This window comes from Lynx rufus, unplaced genomic scaffold, assembly GCF_022079265.1.
Source record: "Lynx rufus isolate CCGP_SWC_20201006 ecotype Redwood Valley unplaced genomic scaffold, mLynRuf1.p SCAF_2, whole genome shotgun sequence".
NCBI lineage: Eukaryota > Metazoa > Chordata > Mammalia > Carnivora > Felidae > Lynx > Lynx rufus.
In genome coordinates, this window is record NW_025814834.1 from 8,422,097 (window position 1) to 8,434,311 (window position 12,215).

General features: G+C 46.6%; 1 protein-coding gene across 1 annotated transcript in view; it reads right to left on the minus strand.

Moving 5' to 3' along the window:
- ARMC9 (armadillo repeat containing 9) overlaps window positions 1-12,215 on the minus strand; it is a 151,626-nt gene that overhangs the window by 85,582 nt on the left and 53,829 nt on the right. The window contains exons 12-15 of the mRNA XM_047084655.1: window positions 9,376-9,468; window positions 6,092-6,182; window positions 4,708-4,831; window positions 1,891-2,030 (exon numbers count right to left, since the gene is read on the minus strand). Of these exons, the coding sequence (XP_046940611.1) occupies window positions 1,891-2,030; window positions 4,708-4,831; window positions 6,092-6,182; window positions 9,376-9,468 (448 nt within the window). The remainder of the gene's footprint in view (window positions 1-1,890; window positions 2,031-4,707; window positions 4,832-6,091; window positions 6,183-9,375; window positions 9,469-12,215) is intronic.

Here is a 12,215-nt window from a genome sequence, read left to right on the forward strand (position 1 = left end):
GCACAAATCTTGGGCCCTCTGCTAATGAACTGTGTGACCCTGGGTGAGTCACTTAAGCAATCCGGGTCTCGGTTTTTTCCTCCTGGGGTTCCCTAGCGATTATTAACATCTACCGAAGGGTGATGCAGAATGAAGGAACTCGGTATAGGCCGTGCACTCCGAGTGCTCAGGAGACGGTGGCACAGAGCTAGTCGTGTCAGTGAACACACGATACATTACGGGGCAACGTTCTACCTCCCAAGTGCACACGCCAGCGTCACAAAACTCACACAGGTGCTTTAGCAAGTCCAAATAGCATTGTAACAATCACTGCAAATAAACTGATGATAGTAAGAGAAGCTGATTAGAATCTGACGAATGCTTTAAAGCTGGGATATCTGCATACATTGTTTTTTTTTTTTTTTTTTTTTTAATTTTTTTTTTCAACGTTTATTTATTTTTGGGACAGAGAGAGACAGAGCATGAACGGGGGAGGGGCAGAGAGAGAGGGAGACACAGAGTCGGAAACAGGCTCCAGGCTCTGAGCCATCAGCCCAGAGCCCGACGCGGGGCTCGAACTCACGGACCGCGAGATCGTGACCTGGCTGAAGTCGGACGCTTAACCAACTGCGCCACCCAGGCGCCCCATGCATACGTTGTTTTTTAAGAGAAGACTGAAGTAACAGTCGTTTAGTCAGTCAACAAGACACAGGCCGTGCAGATTACAAAGCATCCGAGGGCAAAGAAGCTTCTAACGAATACCCCGGAGCTATTTAGCCACGTAACTTCTCCACAAACTGGGGCTGCTCAGACTGAGGGCAGCCACAGGTCGGACTTGGCACTTCTTCTAAAGAAGCTTCTTCTATCCCCATAACGGATCATTTCATGGATGGAACCTGCAGAAAAGCTGCGATCACTGCCTTTACTGATCAGATGAGCTGAGATGTGCGCGTGAAAATCCCCTCTCCGGGGGGGCGGTGTGTGAAGTGGGGAGACTGCTGTGGTGAGGAGCAGGGAGCCTGGTCGGGCGTCCTTGCTCTGCCACCGACTTAACCCTGTAGAATCCTGGAAACATAGTTCTTTGTCTTGGGACAGAATGGATCAGAATTCTTAACTTCCTGCCTTTGAATAGTGCAATGAAGATGAAGAAAAATATAAAGTATTTTAATTTCCTCTTACTGCAGGTGCTGTAAACACATAAAATGGTATTTCCAAGGGCAGCAAGGTATTTGGCTTCAGGGATTCACCAACTGTATAACTATCTGGAAATGTTTTACACCCTACTTCTGTTTCAGTTCTCTATGAGGGAGACTAAAGGCAAACCACAGCAGGCTGGGTGGTGGTCCGGGTTCACACCCGAGCCAGAGGGCTGGGGGATGGGGGTGATGGGGGACAGGGTGGGGGGGAGCCAGAGGGCTGGGGGATGGGGGGGATGGGGGACAGGGTAGAGGGGGAGCCAGAGGGCTGGGGGATAGGGGGGATGGGGGACAGGGTGGGGGGGAGCCAGAGGGCTGGGGGATGGGGGGGATGGGGGACAGGGTAGAGGGGGAGCCAGAGGGCTGGGGGATAGGGGGGATGGGGGACAGGTTGTGGGGGGAGCCAGAGGGCTGGGGGATGGGGGGGATGGGGGACAGGGTAGAGGGGGAGCCAGAGGGCTGGGGGATAGGGGGGATGGGGGACAGGGTGGGGGGGAGCCAGAGGGCTGGGGGATGGGGGGGATGGGGGACAGGGTAGAGGGGGAGCCAGAGGGCTGGGGGACAGGGTGGGGGGGAGCAAGAGGGCTGGGGGATGGGGGGGATGGGGGACAGGGTAGAGGGGGAGCCAGAGGGCTGGGGGATAGGGGGGATGGGGGACAGGGTGGGGGGGAGCCAGAGGGCTAAGGGACAGGGTGGGGGAGGGGTGCTATCAGACCTGCACTCCGGAGGCAGAGGTTCATGAGCAAAGCCACCGAGTACTCCAGCGTATAGTCAGACAGGCAGTCGGGGTCCTTCAGAATATCAATCAGCCAGAAGATGAGGCCGTCTCGAATCATCGCTGTCTGCAGTGGGCGCCTAGGATGCAAAAGCCCTACAGGTCAACTAAAGCTGTCGAGAAACCTTCCCTGCAAGACTGCGGGGTGATGTGCACACCTGTCAGAATAGGCAAACTGTGCAGGAGATACAGACTCTGAAAGATATTTTGTTGTTAGACCTGCACAGCTGAAACAACAGATGCCTTTACCTTTCGAGGGTACTACTAAGGGTTCAGACAGAGAGAAGGCAGTCAGGAGGCCTCCTACTTTGAAAGTTTCTTTTTCAACATTTACAATTAGCAGAGTATTACTTCCAATATTTCATAAATATTTATTGATAGCTTTTGGTCTACTTGACCCGAGAGATAGCCATAGGAATAGTTCATCACCAATAAATGGGTTTTTAGTAAACTCTAGTCCAGCTAGGCACTTGAGTTGTGTGAAAAACAAGAAAAGCAAACAACCAGCCCAATCCCATTTTGAGTCAGGTCTCTAGAAACTAAGGGTAGTTGAATGATGTGGGTCATATAATTGATACAGAATTGTTTTCCACCCAGAGTCTAGGTATAAAACCTTACAAAATCCAACACCTCATCAAAATGTGTTATGGTGAATGTCTTCATGCCGGCCTTAAGAACTGATGAGATCAGGCATAATGGTATCACTATGAAGTCACGTAAATTCTTTGAAAATCAAAACACCATGGAGGAACCACCACTGCACATCTCCTAATGAACAGGTTATGGTAAAACTCCTACCTGGACAGTATCTACTTGCGCTATTCTTCAAGATTTTATTTTTAAGTAAACTCTACACCCAATGTAAGGCTCGAACTCACAACCTCAAGAACAAGATTCACACGCTCTACCGACTGAGCCAGCCGGGTGCCCATCTGTGCTAGTCTTAAACACCACACTCACCACCTCGGTGAAATTTACTGGAATACAACGAAGGCTACACTCTTTTGGTAATCCTAACTCTCTACATTCACTGTACAGACCCCAGAAAACTGCAAAAACATGAAGCATATTTCCAGAACAGAGAAGCTTAAATTACTGTTTGCAGGGCAAGAAAAAACTGGCAATAAATATCTGTATTCCCAGAAAGAAGTATTTCTTCCTTGTATCTTATCTCTGTTACTTAACTATAGTCACTGAATTTCTAAAAATTTTCCAAATGCAGTCGACACTAGGCTAAATTATCTGTATAAACAAACAGAGACAAAGTGTTCATATGATCTGAGGAATATAATAACTGGATATTACCATTTACAGATCTTCTCAATTCACATAGTTAGAACAAGAAGCATTGGCAGGGACCTGGCAAATAGTAGAAGCTATAACTACCTACCGCTTTCCCTCATGAAACATACACACTTAGAATAAGTCACCTTGGGGGAAAAAAAGAAAAAGAAAAAGAATAAGTCACTTTGCAGGCTTTGGGCTACTAGCGAGAGTGTATCAATCAAATGTTAACCACATTTCTCTCTCTCTCTCCCTCCGCCCCTCCCCCCCCACTCTTGCTAATAAAAATAAAAAAAAAAAAAAGTTAACCACATTTGACAGGAAGAAAGTATGTCCAGAAGGGGGCTGATGGTCAGAAAGAGCTGAGATTTCTTACTAAGGCCGAGAGAAAGTGAGGTGGTCAGGAGGGAACGCCATGCTGCAAGAATTCTGAACGACTCAGCGATTCCACTCTTAGACACCGAGTCAGGAGACAGGAAGACATGTGTCCACACAAAGACTTGTATGCAGATGTTCCTAAGAGGCTTATGCATAATAGACAAATAGTAGAAACAATCCAGGTATCTGTCAACTGCTGAATAGATACGCAAAATGTGTTCTGTCCATAAAACGGCACGTTACTCAGCATGACGAAGGAACCAAGTCCTGACATGTTACACCACTGATGAACTTAAAACCATGATGCTGAGTGAATGAAGCCGGTCACGACAGAACACACATTATAGGATTCCATTTATCTAAAATGTCCAGCATGGGTAACTCTACAGAAAGCAAATTAGTGGTTACCGGGGGCCGGGGGTAAGAATGAGGCTTGGAGGTGGGCATGAGGTTTCTTTGCGTGGTGATGGAAGTGTTCTAAAATTAGCTTATGGTGGTGGCTGTACAACTCTGTAAATCTACTAAGACTCACTGAATGGTGCATTTAAAAGGGGTGAATTTTGTGCTATGAAAGTACACCTTAATAAAGCTGTCAACGAAAAACAAACAAAAGCTCTAGGTGGCTACGAGATCCAAGTCATAACAGGGTCCAGATGGAGACGTCAGGGTGGGCCGCTGGGACATAGGGACTGGGGAGCGGGAGGCTCCGCCCACCTTCCATGGAAATCCCACCACACCCCCTGTGACTCCTCATCCACGTGCACATCTCCCACAGAGGCTGCGAGCGACTTGCTGAGCTGAGCTCCATCAGGTTTTACTCACGTGTGCATCTCTACCCCCGGCACGTGGCCTGAGACACAATCCAGCCCCTGGCCGGCCCCAGCCGTGGTGCTCGTGAGGACACCACAACGGCACTTCCTGAGCTGGATGGTCTCGAGGATTAGAGATAGGCTTTCCAGCCCTATCTTGGAAAGTCACCCAACCTCTCCTAAATGTTAACTGAAAGTATCACGTGCCCCTTGGGCTGCTATTGGGACTAAACAGTGGCTAAACCTTACTGTTAGGAGCTACCATGACCTACTGCGCGGTCAGCACCTGAGGCTGAACTTCTGCAAGGCCCCGAGAATGTTCTCCCGGGTGACGACGTCCTCGTCTTCCTCCTTCAGCCTTTCCTCCAGCATCCGCAGCACCCTTGTGGTCTGGGCCAGGTAGAGACGACCTAATAATATAACCAGAGACGCACAAGCAGAAGAATTTATCTTGTGCTAAGTTCATGCTCCAAAACCACTTTCGATGAACACTTCGCACGTAACGTTATGTAGAGTTTGGGTAATTTTAGGCTCTAAAAAACTTAAAACATATTTTTTCTGCAAAGTTGGTTTTATCCAACCAACTAATGAAGAAAAAACGACTCCTTTTGTAATCTAAACATAATTAATTCATCACTATGTTTTTGTGGGGAGCTCTTTTATTTACCTGAAATCTTGAACCCAAAAGTCAGATCTACAAGGAGAAAGAGGGTATAAGGAATCTATATGTTATGGGGCCCCTAGTCTTTATAATAGGGGCAACCAAGCAGTAATGATTTCTGGCACATTCCTTGCTCCTTCGAGACACACCCGTGGCCTGGGGAAGGAGTTGGGAACCATACCTGGCACCCTACAATAAGCCTTGAGCTACCACTAGCCTGTTGTAGACTTGTGTCTTGATAGAGATGACATTAATGCATGTACCCTCCCTTGTAAGAACAGACAGAAGAACAAGCGAATGAATGACTGACCCAGCTTTTGGAGTATCATCTAGTCATCATTTGAAAACTCCCTTTATTCACATTTTAAAAAGCTGAAACAAAGTAGAACTTAATGGAAGATAATGGCACCCTGTAAAATCATCTTGAATTCAGCTTTGGTATGTATTATCTTTGGAATTTTCAAATCCTCTTGGTTTAAGAGATTATAGGCTTTAAAAAAAAAAAAAAAGAGTTTATTTTTAAGTAATCTCTACACCCAACATAGGGCTCAGACTCACAACCCCAAGATCAAGAGTTACACGCTCCACTGACTGAGCCAGCCGGGAGCCCCTAGAGGTTACACTCCTTTGAAGGAAATGGTGCAGTGGTTATTGGAATCAGCTTTGATTATTTCACTAACCTTATTTTGCAGAAAACTATAGAAAATGCATTACCTGTTATATACTTGAAAGCCAGTGAAATACTATGGTTACGAAACCAGAAAGCTCACAAAATAAAACCAGAAGGCTTATAAAGTAAACTCTAAAACCATCAAAATTTGCTCTGACATAAACTAAGCAAAAGGACAACAGTCAATTTGCAGAAAACACCTTAGATGCACTAAACAGGAATAAATGGAGGGGACGTACAGCATCTTTAAGAAACGTGAAGAAGAACGTCAATTTTCAAAGGAATAAAAAGCATTAATAAGACCTAGCTGCTCTCTGGGAGGAAAAGTTGACGCTCTACCTTCCGCCAGGGACGCGAAGGCATTGATGAGCCGGGCCATGTACTGTCGCACCACCTCGCTCTTGGAGTGCAGCAGCTGAAGCACACTCCTCTGTGGGGGAAACACAGCAAAAGAGGAAAATGATGAGGTTAAGGAAAAGTGACAGGTAAACACACGTCCCTTCTCTGGGTCTGCTCTTCTCTTTCTCCGTGTCAATTTATTAGAGGTGAAATAAAGGGACTGAAGCCAACGCTTCATCTGGAAATCTCCATTTCCAACGGATTTTTTATGAGAGTTGACAAAAAATAAGTTATTCAGCCTTCTAAATTAAAAGAACGAATTACACAGGCGCCTGGGTGGCTCAATCGCTTAACTGTCCACTTCAGCTCAGATCACGATCTCACAGTTCGTGGGTTCGAGCCCCGTGTTGGGCTCTGTGCTGACAGCTCAGGGCCTGGAACCTGCTTCGGATTGTGTCTCCTTCTCTCTCTGCCCCTCTCCCCACCCTTCTCAAAAATAAATAAACATTAAAAAAAAAAAAAAGAACCAATTATACAGAGCACTTAGACAGTGACTGGCACAAGGGAGGCAATACTGTTGGCTATTGCTGTTGCTAATGTTTTTCCAGGTTAATGATAGCTCCAACGCACACATCTAATTTTGCTCCCTGCAAACCACAGTAAAACTACAGTGAACGGATTTTTTTTTTTTTTTTTAAAGACATAAATTCTGAAGGACAGAGAGACAGCACAAGAAATGTAACACAACTTCGGAATCAGGAATGAAGGGCAGTAACAGACTTAGCAGACCCAAGAATGTCAAGTCTCAAAGGCAGCAATGGACAATGAGGAGTTACCCAATTTACAGCACTTAACTCTCAAAAGGGAAAAAAATAAAGAAGAATGAATGAAAGCTGTTAAAGCAGGAGCTAGATCCCACTTTGCTGCTCCCACACTGCTGTCCTACCGCATACTTCCCCACATTGGTCTCTTGCAAGGGTAGCACAAAGGGTCTTGGGGGGGGGGGCACCTGGCCCAGGTAAGCAGGACTTCTACACCAGAAGGGGGTAAGGGGCAGTGCCTAAATGCAGAAAGAATGCTGAACAGGGAGCACCCTGTCCTCTTCTCCTACCTGAGTCCTGGAACACTGCACCCAGATCCTCACCCTCTAGGCAGGAGAACAGAAGACTCTTCCTAGAAGAAAATGACCAGCCCAAGAGAAAAGAACCAGAGATCCTAAAATCAGAGGTTCCTAATAGAGAGCCCACCTGGCTCACCCTCCAGTGGAGCACTGCGTCTACAGGTCCTACCCTCGCATTCACAACTTCCAATCGGCTTTCACTCCCCCCACTCAAAACATTATGAGTTAAACAAGGTCTATCAGAAACTCAAGATAAGTTTCCAATATGGGTGATAGATAAGGTCAAAACAGATGGGGGAACAACCTGAAGGAAACGAGACGGTAAAGGAAGAAGAAAACTAGAAATAAGCACGAATGTGTCACTAATGCCCTCAGAGAGACAAGAAGTTGTATTATGTCCATGAAAAAACAGAATGTCACAAAAAGGGAGAATGAAAAACTCAACTAAAAGGTTAGAAAATAAAGATGAGGAGATCTCCCGGAAAGTAAAGCAAAAAGAAAAATATGGAAAACATGAGAGACAAGATAAAATTAGAGAAGCAGTTCAAGAGGTGCCACATTCAGAAAAAGAACAGAGAAAACAGAGAGAGGAAAACCTAAGGTATCTTTCATTAGAGGATACATTATTTTTTTTATATGTACAACCAAGAAAGAAAAGCAGCCAATTAAACTACAACAGGCCATCAAGTATTAGATACATTCCAATTTCCCAGATGCTAACATGGGGGGAAAATGCATCTCAGATTCAATGAAATAAGATAGTTTCAGAAAGATCCAACTGAATTTACTCTTTGCATTTGAGTTTATAAAGTCACAACGGTGTATTTTTCAACTGCTTCATGTCTGATAAGTTGGTTGCAATGCCATTATAAATATAAGCAGAAGTAAAAAGGGGCACGTGGGTGGCTCAATCAGTTAAGCGTCCAGTGTCGGACTTGAGCGCAGGTCATGATCTCGAGGTTGGTGAGTTCGAGCCCCGCTCTGGGCTCTGCAGTGGCAGCTCGGAGCCTGGAGCCTGCTTTGGATTCTGCGTCTCCCTCTCTCTCTGCCCCTCCCCCACTGGCACGCGCGCTCTCTCTCTCAAAAGGGAGTAAATAAACATTAAAAAAATTTTTTTTAAAGAAATAAAAATAAAAGAAAATAAGTCACGAATCTGAGAGACTATTTTTAAACTTAACATAACTCTTTCATGGGAGCAGTAAGAAAACTACATTCAAAGAATAAACTGGCAACTCAGAATTCTCAAACGCTACCACCTATGTGCACAACAGGCACAACTAACATGATTAGTTTCTGCAGGGTGCCGTCTCATCGGCGAGCCTAAGGGGTATCGATATTCCACTCAACGCACACGCTGTGAGCTTAACAATAGGAAAATAAAGTATTTACGTCATTTTGGATAAACATTCAGTGGGACAATGAAATGCGGCGTCTTTATATATGCCATGTTCAAGAGCTCGTTCCTCCTCCTGTCCAGCGAAGCCGGGTTCTGGCAACAGGTAAGGGGGTGAGGAGTGGGGAGGGGAACTGCCATGCCTTGGCTACTCTGTGCTGGGCACCGGGTCAAGTACTTCCCACACGTGACCAAACGCAATCATCCTCCCAACCTCACAAGGCAGGTGAGGCTCCTTCTCAGAGGTGGTTAAGAGTAATGTACTTAAGCTAATCTGGCTCAGAGGCAGCAGGGCAGAAGTTTGAAACCAGTTAATCTCATTCTGAATCCCATACTTTCCCCACTGCATCGTCAGACCTATCTGGTCCGAAGCTATATACAAACATAGTGTTAACACATTTCAAGTCGGGCCCAGATGAAAACAACTGGCTTGGCTTACCCGCCTTGCCGGCCGTAAATCATGCTAGGCTTGCAGGACTCACGGTTAAGCGGCAGGGTCACGAAAAGAGTTGGGATTTGGGGAAAAGGAAAAACGACAGGCAAGAGCTCCAGAGTTGAATCAGGCAGTTCAACCTGTTTAGGACTCTACCAGAGGTGAAAAGTGGGCCAATGTGTGGGGCGAATAGCAGATCTCACCAGCTAACAGGAGCTCAAGGCTGACATACAGTCACTAGACTGAAAATCTCATAAAAAGTAAAGCCTCCTCCTTTTGCTAAGATCATCCCCTCGAAATAAAGGCCCTGGCTGGGCTCTGGCCCTCCTCTTACAGACCTGGCCGTGGCTGTGACAGTCCAGGAGGTCGTTGCCAATGTAGGCTTCCAGAACGGTCTCCCTCTGCTCTCCAGGATGGGATGTGGTCAAGCGCTAGAATAAAGAAAAAGAAAAGTAACAGATCTAAGTCTTAATATGGAGAAAAATGTTCCCATAGCGGGCATCTTTTAAATGGCAGTACCGGTAACCACACATTTAACCAAAGTAAATAATATCCGGGTGGGGAGGGTTAGTTACCCAGCCAACCAGTCAACTAACGAGTTACAATGTCGTATTTCCTCATGGGTGACGTAGGCATCAACCTGCACACGTGGAATCTCCAGAGAAGTGAAGTGGTAAAATGCCCGGACTGCAAGTGTACAGATAAGGGAGAGCTCACCAATATCTAGAGAGGGTTTTGCCAGGAAGGGCCTCAAGAGCTGGCCCATAAAGGATGAGCAGACCATTAGCCACCACACGGGAATGTGAGCATGGCGGATGGGGGAGGAAGTGTGGTAAAGGTCAGGGAGGCGTGAAAATGCAGGGTGCAGGTGAGTGGAGCTCAGTGATGGGGGGTGGACAAAGGGCGGGTGGAAGAGGGCTTGGAGCAAATGTGTTGCCAACAAATTAGACTTTCTACTATACAGACCACTGCAGCACTATTGTGTGCGTGTGCGTGTGTGTAGGGTGTAGATGCGTAGAATTTTGTATATCTTGAGAGCCATAAGTCTCGGGTTAAGGAGGAATTTACTTCATGTCCATAGGGCTAGAAAAAAAATGTTGTGGGGCACCTGGGTGGCTCAGTCAGTTAAGCCTCTGACTTCGACTCGGGTCATGATTTTGCGGTTTGTGAGTTCGAGCCCCGCGTCGGGCTCTGGGCTGACAGCTCAGAGCCTGGAGCCTGCTTCGGATTCTGTGTCTCCCTCTCTCTCTGCCCCTCCCCTGCTCACACTGCATCTCTCTCTCTCTCTCTCTCTCTCAAAAATAAATAAACATTAAAGAGAAAGAAAGAAAGAAGGAAAGAAAATGTCATGTGTGCAATGTGTGTGCGTGTGCACATATGGGTGTGTACAGGTATGAATTACAACACAAGAACATCACATAACTAAAGTGAGCAAATGTCCTTGCTTTTCCAGGAAAATCCTCCTAACAATCCCTGACACTGGAGGCCTTACTCCTGGCCGAGGAGGTGCTGGGTGTGTAAAGGACCACATGGTGAGAAGACAAGAGCGGCAGACCCCCCCCCAGAACCGAAAGGTGGAGGCCTCCGGAGGCAGGTGTCGCTGACAGGCTGGACCCACTGTGGCCAAGCAGGAGGCCCTGAGGGGAGAGGGCACTCTGTTAAAGGAGGGTGTGCCAAGAGTGTCACATGCGGGGCTGCTGGGTTGGAGTGGGACACAGACAAAATCCTAAGACACAGGTTTACTTTTCCTGACTATTCTGTGACAATGTCATTCATTCAGCCAAGGACTACCCTGTCTCACCAAGAGCCCAGCAGCACGAACTGTGAGGACGCGCCGGGCAGACAATCTAGCAGCCAAGGAAAGGGCTTGCTGACTTGAGCAGAGAGAGGCGACATCTGGGGCACGGATGGCCCCCCGAGATTACTCCCGCTGCCCACCTCGTCAGCTGAGGCAGGCATCACCACTGATCGCAGGACTCTTCCCGCTGAGGCTGGAGTCATCCTCAGAGCACGCCTCGAGACCACATTCCAGGAAGCACCACCAACCAACAGAAGAGCAAGTGAGGTGGCCTTTTTCCACCCAGAGACGGGGAAATTGCTCAAAGGCATTTTGATGGCAACATAACCTGAGATTCAGCGATCCATGAGGAGTCCGACACGATTACAGGATAAGTCAGAACGGATCATTTAAAGAGCCAACCAGCACTGGCCTAGACCTGTAGTTCTCAAAGTGTCATCTTGGGAACCCTACGGGTCCTCAAAGCCCTTTCAGGGAGCCTACAAGGTCATGATTGTTTTCATAATACTAACATACGGTTTATCTTTTTCATAGTAAATGTCTCAGAGGCTGTATGAAGGGTGGCACTGTGACAAATCGAATGGGGGAGCAGATGTAAGAATCCAGCTGTCCTCCATCAGACCGGACGTTAAAGAAATTTGCAAAAATGTGTAAGGATGCTGCTTTTCCTATTAATTTTTTTGCTCGGAAAATAGTTTTTTATAAAAAAAAGTGTCATTTATGTTATGTTCTGGGTTCATTGTTCATCTTAAATGGATTAATATTTAACATTTTCTCAGTTTCATTTCTAATATTATAAATGTTTGTAGATAAATTTTCACATAAACGGAAGGCTTTCAGGTCCTCAGTAATTTCTGAGAGCATAAAGAGGTCTGAGACCAAAAAGCCCGAACCACTGGCTTAACTGGGACCAGTGTGAAGACTGGGCTTTGCTTCCCTTAAAGACTGGTTCATCAGCGTCCACCCTTGCTGTCTGCTCTAATGGCCACGCGGCAACACCTGAATGCAGAAGTCTTGGTGAAGCTGTCACGTCAGAATGACTCTGGGCGCTCACACGCCAACCGCGTTGGCCAGGAGTGTGGCTCGAGACCAGGCGCAGGGGCAGTCTTGAAACTGCATATTTTGGGGGCTCTCTCTCTCTCTCAAAATAAATAAATAAACATTAAAAAGAAAGAGAAAGAAAGAAAGAAAGAAAGAAAGAGAAAGAAAGAAAGGGAGGAAAAGAAAGAAAGAAAGAAAGAAAGAAAGAAAGAAAGGAAGAAAGAAAGAAAGAAACTGCCTATGTCAAATGACCAAGGGAAGGCAATGGCAACTGTGATGTCAACACGGGGGTTTTACAAAGAGGCAAGGCGATCCTGAGAGGTTGTTGGTGCCAGCAGG